At 46.9% G+C, this 14,320-nt stretch overlaps 1 protein-coding gene across 1 annotated transcript; it reads left to right on the top strand.

The window, feature by feature from the left end:
- Positions 1–9,911: 9,911 nt before the first annotated feature.
- On the top strand, positions 9,912–13,968 carry LOC111836237 (transmembrane protein 230-like). Its single transcript, XM_023797312.2, has 3 exons — positions 9,912–10,142; positions 10,563–10,685; positions 12,990–13,968. Exons 1-3 carry the CDS (start codon positions 10,059–10,061, stop codon positions 13,128–13,130), a joined length of 348 nt encoding a protein of 115 aa, XP_023653080.1. The 5' UTR covers positions 9,912–10,058; the 3' UTR covers positions 13,131–13,968.
- The last annotated feature ends 352 nt before the right edge of the window (positions 13,969–14,320 follow it).

The raw sequence follows: 14,320 nt of genomic DNA on the forward strand, positions 1-14,320 counted from the left end.
TTTGCAAGCCATCACTCTGAATCAGCACCTATGAAGATGCAATCAGACACCCAGCATCCCTCCTCAAACTGGAGGCACCTCCCAGAAGCAGCCCACCAAACCCTTGGCCACTCTTCCTCTCACCTTTTGCTCTCTGAGCCTCTCCATCCCTCCTCCCTTCCCTCCTTCTATCTGTTAGAATCATGAGTGATGGTGAGTGATCTGTCTGGGTGGTTTATGAAACTCAAGTGGTAAATTTATTCAGGGGAAGTGTGTCAGCCATGAGTCAGTGTGTGTCTGTATGGAGTGACTAATGTGGAGTCTGTGTGTGTTGGTATGGAGTGATTAATGTGGAGTGTCCTGTGTGTTGGTATGGAGTGATTAATGTGGAGTGTCCTGTGTGTTGGTATGGAGTGATTAATGTGGAGTGTCCTGTATGTCTTGGTATGGAGTGATTAATGTGGAGTGTCCTGTGTGTTGGTATGGAGTGATTAATGTGGAGTGTCCTGTATGTCTTGGTATGGAGGGATTAATGTGGAGTGTCCTGTATGTCTTGGTATGGAGTGATTAATGTGGAGTGTCCTGTGTGTTGGTATGGAGTGATTAATGTGGAGTGTCCTGTGTGTTGGTATGGAGGGATTAATGTGGAGTGTCCTGTATGTCTTGGTATGGAGTGATTAATGTGGAGTGTCCTGTATGTCTTGGTATGGAGTGATTAATGTGGAGTGTCCTGTGTGTTGGTATGGAGTGATTAATGTGGAGTGTCCTGTGTGTTGGTATGGAGGGATTAATGTGGAGTGTCCTGTGTGTTGGTATGGAGGGATTAGTGTGGAGTGTCCTGTGTGTTGGTATGGAGGGATTAGTGTGGAGTGTCCTGTGTGTTGGTATGGAGGAATTTATGTGGAGTGTCCTGTATGTCTTGGTATGGAGTGATTAATGTGGAGTGTCCTGTGTGTTGGTATGGAGTGATTAATGTGGAGTGTCCTGTGTGTTGGTATGGAGGGATTAATGTGGAGTGTCCTGTGTGTTGGTATGGAGGGATTAGTGTGGAGTGTCCTGTGTGTTGGTATGGAGGGATTAGTGTGGAGTGTCCTGTGTGTTGGTATGGAGGAATTTATGTGGAGTGTCCTGTATGTCTTGGTATGGAGTGATTAATGTGGAGTGTCCTGTGTGTTGGTATGGAGTGATTAGTGTGGAGTGTCCTGTGTGTTGGTATGGAGGGATTAGTGTGGAGTGTCCTGTGTGTTGGTATGGAGGAATTTATGTGGAGTGTCCTGTATGTCTTGGTATGGAGTGATTAATGTGGAGTGTCCTGTGTGTTGGTATGGAGTGATTAATATGGAGTGTCTTGTGTGTTGGTATGGAGTGATTAATGTGGAGTGTCCTGTGTGTTGGTATGGAGTGATTAATATGGAGTGTCCTGTGTGTTGGTATGGAGTGATTAATGTGGAGTGTCTTGTGTGTTGGTATGGAGTGATTAAAGTGGAGTGTCCTGTGTGTTGGTATGGAGTGATTAATGTGGAGTGTCTTGTGTGTTGGTATTGAGTGATTAATGTGGAGTGTCCTGTGTGTTGGTATGGAGTGATTAATGTGGAGTGTCCTGTGTGTTAGTATGGAGTGATTAATGTGGAGTGTCCTGTGTGTTGGTATGGAGGGATTAATGTGGAATGTCTTGTGTGTTGGTGTGGAGTGATTAATGTGGAGTGTCCTGTGTGTTGGTATGGAGTGATTAATGTGGAGTGTCCTGTGTGTCGGTATGGAGTGATTAATGTGGAGTGTCCTGTGTGTTGGTATGGAGTGATTAATGTGGAGTGTCCTGTGTGTTGGTATGGAGTGATTAATGTGGAGTGTCCTGTGTGTTGGTATGGAGTGATTAATGTGGAGTGTCCTGTGTGTTGGTATGGAGTGATTAATGTGGAGTGTCTTGTGTGTCGGTATTGAGTGATTAATGTGGAGTGTCTTGTGTGTCGGTATGGAGTGATTAATGTGGAGTGTCCTGTGCGTTGGTATGGAGTGATTAATGTGGAGTGTCCTGTGTGTTGGTATGGAGTGATTAATGTGAAGTGTCCTGTGCGTTGGTATGGAGTGATTAATGTGAAGTGTCCTGTGCGTTGGTATGGAGTGATTCATGTGGAGTGTCCTGTGTGTTGGTATGGAGTGATTAATGTGAAGTGTCCTGTGCGTTGGTATGATTAATGTGTCCTGTGCATGTGCTCCTGCAATGAGTCATCTCCACATGCCTCCTGTCCACTCAGGCAACAGGCAGTGACACCCGCTGTCAGCCACACTATCTTTGATTGGCTTTGCTGGATCGCACACCCTGCTCAGCGGGAAGCAGCCTGCTGCACCGGGGAGCTCCAGGGGTCCAGCAGCATGCATGGGGGGGGGGGGGGGGTCACAGAGCGGCTTGTTTAGTCTGTTGGCTTTATTTTTAACCTGCAGGAGCTAATGACAGAAATAGCTGTTGGGTATTTAAAGCTACCGTTGGCACAGACTCCAGTTTCACATCGAGGTGCCCAGCTTCAGAAGCATGCTGGGTAATGTGACCACATGTTCGGGGTTCTGGGTTCAGATCCTGCAGGCAGGTTTCCTCCTGTGGAACAACATGTGAGTGTTTTCTCCCTTCCAAAAACATAGAATGAGGTTAATTGGCATCTCACCCTGCTATAGCCTGGCATCCCAACTATATAACCTAGAAGAATGGGTTGGATAGTGCTGTTACCATCACTTGCAGGGTGGTGAAGTGCATCCAGTCTTCCTCCCTCAGGTGATGTCCACATCTCATCCTCCTCCCATAGGTAATGTCCACATCTCATCCTCTTCATCCCTTAGGTGATGTCCACATCTCATCCTCCTCCCATAGGTAATGTCCACATCTCATCCTCTTCATCCCTCAGGTGATGTCCACATCTCATCCTCTTCATCCCTTAGGTGATGTCCACCTCTCATCCTCTTCATCCCTCAGGTGATGTCCACATCTCATCCTCTTCATCCCTTAGGTGATGTCCACCTCTCATCCTCTTCATCCCTTAGGTGATGTCCACATCTCATCCTCCTCCCATAGTTAATGTCCACATCTCATCCTCTTTATCCCTTAGGTGATGTCCACCTCTCATCCTCTTCATCCCTCAGGTGATGTCCACCTCTCATCCTCTTCATCCCTTAGGTGACGTCCACGTCTCGTCCTCCTCCTCCCTCAGGTGATGTCCACCTCTCATCCTCTTCATCCCTTAGGTGATGTCCACGTCTCGTCCTCCTCCTTCCTTAGGTGATGTCCACCTCTCATCCTCTTCATCCCTTAGGTGATGTCCACGTCTCGTCCTCCTCCTCCCTCAGGTGATGTCCACCTCTCATCCTCTTCATCCCTTAGGTGATGTCCACGTCTCGTCCTCCTCCTCCCTTAGGTGATGTCCACTTCTCATCCTCTTCATCCCTTAGGTGATGTCCACGTCTCATCCTCCTCCTTCCTTAGGTGATGTCCACCTCTCATCCTCCTCTTTTCTCAGGTAATGTCCTGTCTGTCTGACAGTTCTGTCGGTATCAGTCTGACGGGTCAGTTGGTATCTTGCAGAGATCTAAGAGCTAACAGTAGGACCGACTAACAGTAGTGATCCAGCTTTACCACAGAAGTCAGTCAGCATAGGTTCAGACCTGCAGCACAGCACACTTGATAAATTCATCTACCCATTGTGAGTAACTGCTTATCCAGTGCAGACTAGGCCTCAGTGAGCTGATATTATTCAGCAGGTCACATTCATTATTCATCACTGACCTTTGCCAGCCAGGACCTTCTCCCCTGCATTCTGAAATGTGACATCTTTCAACTTCTCTCACTTCATCTTAAACTGAAATCAAAAACACGGCTGCTCCGCAATGGTATGAGCACCTAAGTGACTTTTACCTGCAGGGGGAGCTGTGAGCATCAGTGTTGTGGGGAGGGGGCCTTGTGTGTGGGGGGGACAGCATGTGCAATGGGGGGGGTGGTGGTGGGGTGCCGGCACAGAAACTATTTCCATATATCAGTTCCAGGTGGATAAATAATTCATTGGAGAGAAAATCTGGCCTCTGCATGATTACATTGTTTGTTTAATAATTCATTTTCTCAACTGTTGGCCAGCTGCCCATAGCCTGTGGGAGAGACTCCGGACCCCTGGTGACCCTGAACAGGATAAGTGGTTTCAGAAAATGGATGGATGGAAGGAACGGTTGGCCAGGTCATTGAGAAGGACAAAATGGAGGAAAGGAGGTGAATAGCAAAGATGATGGGATGAAGCATCAGGGCACCGTGCTGGAAATGGACACATTCTTACACCTAACCTCTCAAAATCCACCCTTCAGCCTTAATCAGACACACATTAGAAGTGTCCGGCAGCCCCCGCTGGCACAGGACTCATGGATGTTCTGTCCAGTGGCTAAGGGCAGTGTTTTTAATGGGGGAGGGGTGGAATTGATCCAATTCAAATATTTGCTGCAAGAAATGTAGGTGTCAGCCAAGCGATGTGACAGCCTCAACTGCAACTCATCGCCTTGACAACTGTTCCTCACAAAGCCACGCCCCTCTGACGGCCACTCCCATTGACCTGGAGTGGCAGGTGTCAGGGTTAGGGTTAAGGTTAGGGTTAGGATTAAGGTTAGGGTTAAGGTTAGGGTGAGGAAAGCCAAGGCTTGCAGGGATTTTGGGACGAACAGCAGGTGAGTTCCAGAATGCATTTATTTGAATTCCATCCAGTATATTGTGTTTATGGCAAAAACGTCCTTAAGTTAATCTTCTTACTGCTTATCTTGGTCAGGGGAATTGGGGGGGGGGGGGGCTGGAATGTATCCCAGGCAGCACAGGGTATGAAGTCACAATGCAACCTAAAATGTTCTGCTTAAGATGTTATACAGGAACTAGATGATGGGATAAGAAGGGTGTCTGAGGAGGTCGGCTGGGGCCGTATCTCCAGCTCTGACGATGCCGCAGATGTTCAGCTTGAGGAGCCTCTGACTGGCTCGCATTTAACTGTTTTATACGCTCCATGAAGGAGCAATGTTCTCTTACTGAAATTCCTTACTGACATTTCTTTACTTTATTGTCCTAGTGCTGAATAAATTCAGCTCTGGAAAAAATTAAGAGACCACTCCGTTTTTTATCTGCATTTTCAAATCCTGGTTTAATCCTGGTTCTGCTGGCAGAAGGCTACACAACAAATTTCCAGGCTCAATTTTTTTTAAATGGCAGTACACAAGAACAATGTGAAACTGGAGACACTGGAAATGGTCAAAAGCCAGCCAGGTAGAGGATAGAAGCGACTTTCTGATGGCAGACATGACCATCAATTTATCCAACAGTTTCTCATGAATCAGAGGATGACATCAACTGACCTTCAAAAGGAATGGGGAAATTTAAGTGGTGAGAAGTGCACTGCAAGGTCAGTTCGTATCAGACTCCTTGAAGCAGGACTGAAGTCCCATAAAGCAAAGATGAAACCCTTTATTAATGAGAAACAGAGAAGAACCAGGCTGCAGTTTGGAAAAAAAAATGTAATATTCATGCGCACACACACTCACACACACACACACCCATAAATAGAGAAATAAGTGAAGCAAAATATTGTGCCGTGTTTTCAGTTTTTTCTAGAGCAGTATGTTCACTGCAGTTTTAAAAACTGCAAAAAAAAAAGGCAGACAGATGCGGGATTCAATGGAGTCAATGCACCTTCACACATATATTCACTCACATGTTCACTGACACACAACACCACAATCAGGCAAATTGGCCAACAGAAACAAGGTCCTTCAAGACAGCTGCTGTGAAATAAACAGATTCAGCAGCAATGAAATCACAAAATTAAATTCAGCTTCCTGTTAGTGTCTATCTGCAGAATATTATCCTTCTTTAATCTGGGTGACTGAGTTCAATACATGCCTAACAATTAATAAGTTAAACTGAAATAAATAAAGAGGATAATTTGACTGCATGATGGTGTGCTAGTTAGCACTGTTGCTTCAGAACTCTGAGACCAGGGTTCGAATCACTGCCTGGGTTCCAGGAGGGTGTAGTGTGCATGTTCTCCCTGTGTTGTTGTTGTGGGGTTTCCTCTGGGTGCTCTGGTCCCATGCCACAGTCCAAAAACATGCTGAGGCTAATCAGAGCTACCAAATTCCCCATAGGTGTGCGTGTGTGAGTGTGTGGTGTGTGAGTGTGTGGTGTGTGAGTGTGCCCTGCGATGGGTTGGTGCCCCATCCTGGGTGTGTGAGTGTGCCCTGCGATGGGTTGGTGCCCCATCCTGGGTGTGTGAGTGTGTGGTGTGTGAGTGTGCCCTGTGATGGGTTGGTGCCCCATCCTGGGTGTGTGAGTTTGCCCTGCGATGGGTTGGTGCCCCATCCTGGGTGTGTGAGTGTGAGCTGTGATGGGTTGGTGCCCCATCCTGGGTGTGTGAGTGAGCCCGGTGATGGGTTGGTGCCCCATCCTGGGTGTGTGAGTGTACCCTGTGATGGGATGGTGCCCCATCCTGGGTGTGTGAGTGTGAGCTGTGATGGGTTGGTGCCCCATCCCGGGTGTGTGAGTGTGCCCTGTGATGGGTTGGCGCCCCATCTTGGGTTGTTTCCTGCCTCGCACATGTAATCTCTGGGATTGGATCTGGACCATCACCCTGTAGAGGACAAGCTGTTTCAGAAAATGGATGGATAATTTATGTGGTATTGTAGGGGGACATTGTAGACTCACCCCACTGGGTTCAGTTGCATGTGTATGTGCCATGTTATGGACTGGTATCCTCTCCAGGGTGTATCCCAGCCATGGGGCTCCAGCCTCAAACCCTGAGCAGGGGAGAGTCTCTGCAAAGGTTTGTGTGCTGCATTACATCAGCTGATCATTGATTAATACCCTGATGCACTTTTAAGGTTCCTTAAATAAATGTGCCTGTGAATTTGACAGGTTTTCCACCTTCGTCCCCGCAGGGGCTGTCCAGCCAGCCTCCTTGCAAACGCCGTACCCTCAGTCTGAGATGACGACACTGTGGCTCTGCGATGGGGGGGGGGGGGGGGGCAGTCAGGACCGACCATCATTCAGAGGAGGAGGGGAGCAAGGACCAAGAAAGCAGAGGCTGCCTTCGTTACCAAGAAACAAGAATGCAATTCCAGTGGAAAGTGTGATTCCAGCCGCTCCTAGCAAAACAGGCGATGAAAGAGATGAGAGGCGAGTGAAAAGGGGAAGAGAGACATCAGGACCTAAAAACAGCAGAGACACAGCGGCTGAAGCGCCTTAGGATAAGTGACTGACCCACATCTGCCCAGGATCACTTTGTGGAGGTAATTAGCAGGACAGTTAGCTGGACCCCAGGGGTTTAAAGTGTGATTCAGGCCTGAAATAAAACTGCAGAGCTGGTGGCTTCAAGCTAAGTCCCACCATCCCTCAACCGTGGTGTGTGTAACAGATATTAGCTGGATATCCTGATTTTCCCAGACTTCAACGCATCACCAGGTCAACAGGAGAGGGGCTTGTCTTTCACCTCTTTAGCCAATCACCAATTGCATGACATCACCACATTGCTCAAGCTTCCAGCCATCCAGATGGGAGTAATGTGTGTGTCAGTGGGTGAAACCTCTGTCTTTGTGGTCTGAAGGTTGCTGGTTCCAGCCTTTCCTCAGCAGACTAACCATGAGTCCTTAAGCCCAGCTTATTATTATTAGCATGAAATACAGATGTTCCCTTACATTGCTCCATACTGCCTTTGCAGGTAAGCATGTGCTTGGCCTGCACAATAACACAGGTACTTCACAAATCTGTGTACCTTGCTGCTTAACAGATAACACTGGTTACAATGTGGTGATGTCATACAATGAAGGTCATGATTGGTTAGAGAAAAGAGAATGCAAGCTCTTCCCTTATTGACTGCATTTAGGAAAATCAGAATGTGCGACACTAGCTACCCCCCCCCCCCCACACACACACACACACACACACACATACCTGAAGGTTTGTCAGGGTCACCAGTGCACACACTCCTTCCTTCTCGGTCACACACATTCTCTCTTTCTCACAAATACACTCACTCTTTCTCTCTCACCTTTCCTTCTTCTCTCTCTCTGTCTCTGAGGGCAGTAAGTAACCTGTCTCACGCACTGTCAGCAGTGATCCATTGTTACACATTTGTATTTATGATTTGCTTGTAACATTGTTTTGCTTCTGTTTATGTGTCTTGCAGACCCTTCTGGAGAAACATGGTGAAAGCTTGAGCTCCCAGCGGAGAGCTTCACGACCTGCACAACATGCAAATGAGCCAGAGACCCGCCCCCTCATTTCTTATTGGCTATGACTCACACCAGAGATAAAAATAGCACAGAAAGGGGTCTGAATGGCCAGGTGTCGTCATTCAGCTTCAGAGTTACGTTTCTAGGTGTGCTCCTTTAAACATATTGCTCACAAGTGACACACTTGCTGTGCTGTCCTCTGTCACCTCAGGACTGTGACTGTGAGGAAGACAAGGAACAGCATCTTCCTTCTACTGAGGGAAACGTGTGCTAAACATTCAGCAGAAATGCCACATTTTTACTGATAGCCCTGCTGAAGAAGCTGCTTAATCTGTCTAACGTGAACTTTTGTCAGAATGTCTTCACTGAGACCTTGACTGAGTCAGGGTCACTGAGACCTTGACTGCAGTTTGGAGCATAATCCTCCTGAGGGGGCATTTCTGGCTACACATTAGTGGCTGAGTCAGGGTGACTGAGACTGACTGGGGTCCACCTGGGGGCCCACCTTCCTTAACGGGGGGCTGATGTGCAGTCACCGTACGCCACAGCCACCAGAAGTGTGACTGTCACCATGATTTCTGAATGATTTCTCTATTTCTGCTGCAGGGGTTCTGGGTAACAAAATATGAAGCTCATCTGGCATCCATTTGCAGGTTTTCCTATATTGCCACACCTTTCTCTGGCCTCTACAGAGTTTCAACACAATTTTGAAGTTAGGAGAAAGAACCCTTAGACAAAACAAATATTAAATAGGGAGATGTCATACTTTTTATTATGTATTATTAGGCTATTAGCTATAACTAATAACACAAACATGCCATAATGTGACCCCAAATGCTATTTATAACCATTTACCCTACCTACAGTGGGACTGGGAGTGCCTGCAGTGGTACCGGCCTCCAGTGGGAGTGGGACCACCCTGCAGTGGGAGTGGCCTGCAGTAAGAGTGGGAATGGCTTACAGTGGGAGTAGCGGTGCCTGCAGTGGGACTGGCCTGCAATAGGAGTGGGATGAGCCTGGAGTGGGAATGACTTGAAGTGAGAGTAGGACCTGCCTGCGGTGGGAGTGGAAGTGGCCTGCAGTGGGTGCGGGACCAGCCTGCAGTGTGTATTGCCTGCAGTGGGAGTGGGACCAGCCTGCAGTAGGAGCGGGACCAGCCTGCAGTGGATATGGCCTGCACTCAGAGTGGGACCGGCCTGCAGTGGAAGCTTTATGAGCTGCCCTGAGGTGCTGACATCACCATGATAGATGTTCTTTTGCCTGTCTAGCCTGCAGGAGGTGTCCTTGACCATTGTGCCTCTGCTGTGCTCTGCGAAGGACCTCAAGCTGTTTAGTATCTAACCGACAAATGACAATCCCTGCTGACAATCCTCCAGGGGAGATTACCCAGTGCATGTATTAGAGGTCATTTCTTTCCACTGAGCTGCAGACATGTAAATAAATGTGCCTCCAACTCGTGTGTGAAATACACAATCAGTGTCAGGATAGGTTCACGTCAGTTCCACAGCACGACGTGAATAAAACAGTTATGGTTTATTCTTTGGGGCAGTTCCACCCGCTTCTGGATAAAAGAATCTGGTTACTGGGCTGGACCGAACAGGGTTACTGCTTAGCAGATAGGAGGCTGATGGGGGGGAGGGGGGCTGATGACGCTCCCTGACGAGTCCTTCACACTTTCCCTTCTCACTATGGCGACCGCGTCGCTTCCCTTTTATGTCGGTGGGGAAGCGGAAAGCAGGAAGCAGCTGCAGAAAGAGACAGGCGCGTTTCCCCCTAAAGCCACGCCTGCTCGGGGCTGATCGCATTGCAAACCCGGCCGCTTGCCATTTTCGCAGCCTGGGACAATGTCCGGGGCCGGTGGACTACCTGCCAGCAATGTTAAGTACTGCCGGGTCCCAGACGGCGAAGACGGCTACATCGACCTACAGGTGAGGCTCCGCCGGCGTTAAGGCGTGCAGAGCCCGGCAGCGGACTCCAACCCGGAGTCGCTCCTGCACCCGAATCGCGGAGGTTCATAAAATAGTCCCTAGTTACATTCAGATTTTTATTAAAACAGGTTTCCCCCTACAGCCAGGCTGTTTTACCTTTAATAGAAGGCTTTAACTTAACTGCTGGGAACGATAATGATGATTAGCCTGTTATTATTAAATCCATCTTCCACATCTGCTTATCTGGGACAGAGTCAGTCGCTTTGTGCCGACAGTGGAGCCTGCTTTGTCTAGGATTTATTAAAATAGTAGAGAGGGACTGTACCGGTCCCCTGGCTGACAGACACCAACCAGCTGAAGTTAGCGGAGACCCCGCTTTGTTCGTCGTTTTATAGTAAAGGCTCCTGTTTATGTTTGCAGTTCAAGAAGACCCCGCCCAAAGTCCCATATAAGGCGATTGCCCTGGCCGCCTTCTTGTTCCTGATTGGCTCGTTATTGATTGTAATTGGAGCCCTGCTCCTGGCTGGATACATTGAAGTCACAGTGAGTAACCAAAGCCACAGTGCCCCCTAGTGTACAAATCGACTCTGTACAGTAACCCTGCATGACACGGAGGTGAAGTCTTTTGTACTATCATTCATTCATTCATCCTCCAACCGCTTATCTTAGTAAGTGTCGCGGGTCACTGAAACAATCAGCTGCCAGCTTTAAAGGATATAATTGTGCCCCACCTCAGAGGAAGCAACTTTTAATTTACCATATTACACGTATATACACTGTATTTATCTCGCATAAATGCCGTTGAACCAACAAACCAAACATTTGTTTTGTTTGACGTGCAGGGTGATGAACAGTCTGCGTTTTGGTATGTTTGCGTTAGTGTGTTTCATTCTGCGGTTAGGTTTCTTTTTATGCGCATATGTCTGTGTGCGGCATAAGCCCTCCCCAGGGAATCCTCTCCGGCTTCCCACCATCCTTTGCCCCTAGCGGGGTCGCTCTTGTTAGGCTGAGCGCTGGTGATGGCAGTGCGCTGTGGTTGTGTCATTAATAATAGCGATGTGGGTAGCATCTTGTAGCGGTCTACGAGCGTATGTAATCCTGCTGCGATGGAGCTCAGCCACCCGCCGCCACTTTGGTCGAAGGAGCCACCAGCTGTAGGTCTGGGATATGACAATTTAAGGAACACAATGTGGGTGCCCTGAGCAGACGAAAATGCAGTGTGTGTTTGTGTGTGTGGGGGGGGTTGCATATATTACATTTGAGGACTAAATTATCCCCAAAGTGTAGTAAAACCTGAAATTTCCCTATTTTTGGGGACATCTTTTGAGGTCCCCATTTGGATAACTTCAGTTTTATATTAAGAAAAAAAATCTGTGAATGCAATCAAAAAAGTAAAAATGCCAAAAGTCTTAGTAGTTGGGTTGATTACTTATGGTTAAGGTTAGGGATGGGTAGAGGTTAAGGGTGTCGTGATTGGGATTAGGGTTTTTCCCATGGAAATGAATGGAAGGTCCCCATTAAGATAGGTACACCAACGTGTGTGTGTGTGTGTGTGTGTGTGTGTGTGTGTGTGTGTGTTTGTTTGTGTGTGTGTGCGTGTCCATATATACATAGCATTGCCTGTAACAGTTTTACAACAAATTTACAGTTTCAACTTTTCAAAAGTTATTTTGGTTTCCAAATTCCCATTGCAGATGAAAGGGAGGTGGATGCAAACTCCAGACAGTGCGCACTTCCAGTCCTGTTTTTATGAACTTGAACTTTACAGAATCGATATCTGACACCCTAGTATCTGCTCTCATTACGCTGAGTGCTTCCCCTTCACTCGCCTGTCGGCTCGTAAAGCAACCTGTGAGCAATCTGAAAGACAGTAATAGCTTGAATAGTATCACTACAGCTAATGGGAACAATGGAGCTAGATAGATATTTTTGGCGCGTCGTAATATGGTAACTGGTTAAAAATAAATCTACCTTACGGGCGAATGGAAGTCTATGCACTGGGAATAGGCTGAGAGGGGCCTTGTCTTATATTTCGTGAAGTAAATGGCACCAAATCTCGTAAGAAAAACGATATAAATGTATTCGAAAACGAGTGTTACGATATTAATAAGTAATGAGCATATTTTGCTGGTCTGTGGCTGATGGTTTGAATGTGTGCTGGTAGGACCTCTTAAAGGGAAGCGCACATGCTTTGAAATCCGCGGTGTCTTTCAGCTTGTTCTCGGTCTTCCTCACACATCCTTAACTCATCACCTATTTTATTGCTGGTATTGGGCATGTCTGTATTTTTGCTCTCCAAACGGTGCAGACAGCGCCGGTTAGACTGCTGTATATGCTGTGAGATCCCCCCCATCCGTAGGCATGATGAGATGACAAGACACTGCGTTAGAGTGATTTAACGACTTTCTCCAGTGGCGAGGAAGGGATGTAGTGTTTTAAGGGTAGGAAACTCTTATTGTCAATCTGAATTCAGTCCTACAGCGCCGTTTTTATATAGTATATGAGCCTTCTCAATGAGCCAACAACCCCTAAACACACAGTTATTTAAATCCGAACAGATGTCCTTCGTCTGAAGTGACACTACATCTCTGTTGGAGTCCCACGCAGAAACTGAATATAAAATTGTGCTCTCGTGTCAGACTAATTTAATTATGATTGTCAACGTTTGCATTTCACTTTTAAATCCAGAATAACCGACATTGGGAATCAGGTTTTGAATCACTGACATTGCATGTAAGGTCGCGTTTGAAACCTCCAATACCGGTTAAGCTTGGTCAAACAGAAAGTGACCCAGGCATGACGCTGATATCAGGCTGCCCTGGGGCACATGTCGCCTGTCTTTTCCAGCGTCCGCAGCGCACCGTGCCGGTCCTTATCGTCGGAGTCCTCGTCTTCCTCCCCGGCTTCTACCACCTGCGCATCGCCTGCTACGCTTCCAAGGGCTACCGCGGCTACTCCTTCGACGACATCCCGGACTTCGACCACTGAGCCAATGGCGCACGACGTGGCCCCTGCTCGTAGCCAATGGCGCACGACATGGCCTCTGCTCGTAGCCAATGGCGAAGCGAGTCGTCGCCGCATCTTCTCTGCCACCCTACAGCCCTTCGCATTTTGAGTTTATCTCCCAACCTCGCGTCGGTAGCAGACTTTATACAATCATGTGAATTTTAATGCAAAAGCGTCTTTCTTATGTTTAGCGTCTGTTGTAAAGACAATTTATCCAGCTTGTATAAAATGCTTAATTGTTTATTATAGAAAATGTACAGATCTGCATTGAAATTCTGTCTTGAGAGGGAAGCACTGATTTACGATACAGCGTATAGAGAATACTGAACTCCAGGCGTAAGAACCAATACAGATGGGCTGCTGTGTAAATTCTTCTACTGTGCATAATCTCAACTTGTTTCTTGTCGTCTTGGTGAAACCACAGAGCCGGTATTTATCCATCCACCAAAATTAGTGTTTGAGTTGACAGTGGTGGTTTCACATTCAGCACTTGGTGATAGATGTAATATAGATGTTATCTCTTTTTCGTTCTCTTGGCTATGAACATTCCCCGTTACTCCAAGAGCATCATTTTTTGGGTGTCGTAAAACAAGAGTATCCATGTAGCAATTTCCTGTTAATGCAGGTGTAATTAAATAATACATCCAACTAAGTAAATGTTTAAATTCACCTAAAATGTGCCTTGCTGCTGAAATGTAGTGTTTATTTACATTTGTATTCCACTAGTGGTAACGAATTACTATTTGTGTACGACGTTTATTACAGTAAACGTCACATGCTCCCAAAAATTAAATTAAATTTAATATTTTTATGTTAAAAAGGTGTGTTCTGTCCTGTATGACGCAAACCTAATCGCGCAGTAAATGATAATCTGAATGCTCCAGATAAATGTAGAAAATATTTATTAAAAATGATGATAATTTCTTGTGCTCGTAATTATGATGATGATGATTTGCTAGAAGACCGCTGCTAAAAATGGCACCGAAGAGTAAAGTGCTTGCTATTTCTCTTAGGTCTTTACCGAAACTGGAGTCTGCAGTCATCGCCCAGTTTGGGTCTGTTGTAATACCCGAGAAACACCGGCGCGCGGCTGTAAACTCTGACACTCTGAAGAGAAATCGCACAATGTTTACATATACACATATACTAGCCTGTATGTTGCGTGAATCTTT

Source organism: Paramormyrops kingsleyae, chromosome 7 (assembly GCF_048594095.1).
Source record: "Paramormyrops kingsleyae isolate MSU_618 chromosome 7, PKINGS_0.4, whole genome shotgun sequence".
Taxonomy (NCBI): domain Eukaryota; kingdom Metazoa; phylum Chordata; class Actinopteri; order Osteoglossiformes; family Mormyridae; genus Paramormyrops; species Paramormyrops kingsleyae.

Bases quoted from the DNA above. Each gene is read 5' to 3' on its own strand.
- LOC111836237 (XM_023797312.2), top strand. From the start codon at position 10,059: ATGTCCGGGGCCGGTGGACTACCTGCCAGCAATGTTAAGTACTGCCGG. The intron at 10,143-10,562 runs GTGAGGCTCCGC...TTATGTTTGCAG, and splicing joins ACGGCTACATCGACCTACAG to TTCAAGAAGACCCCGCCCAA. The intron at 10,686-12,989 runs GTGAGTAACCAA...TGTCTTTTCCAG, and splicing joins CTGGATACATTGAAGTCACA to CGTCCGCAGCGCACCGTGCC.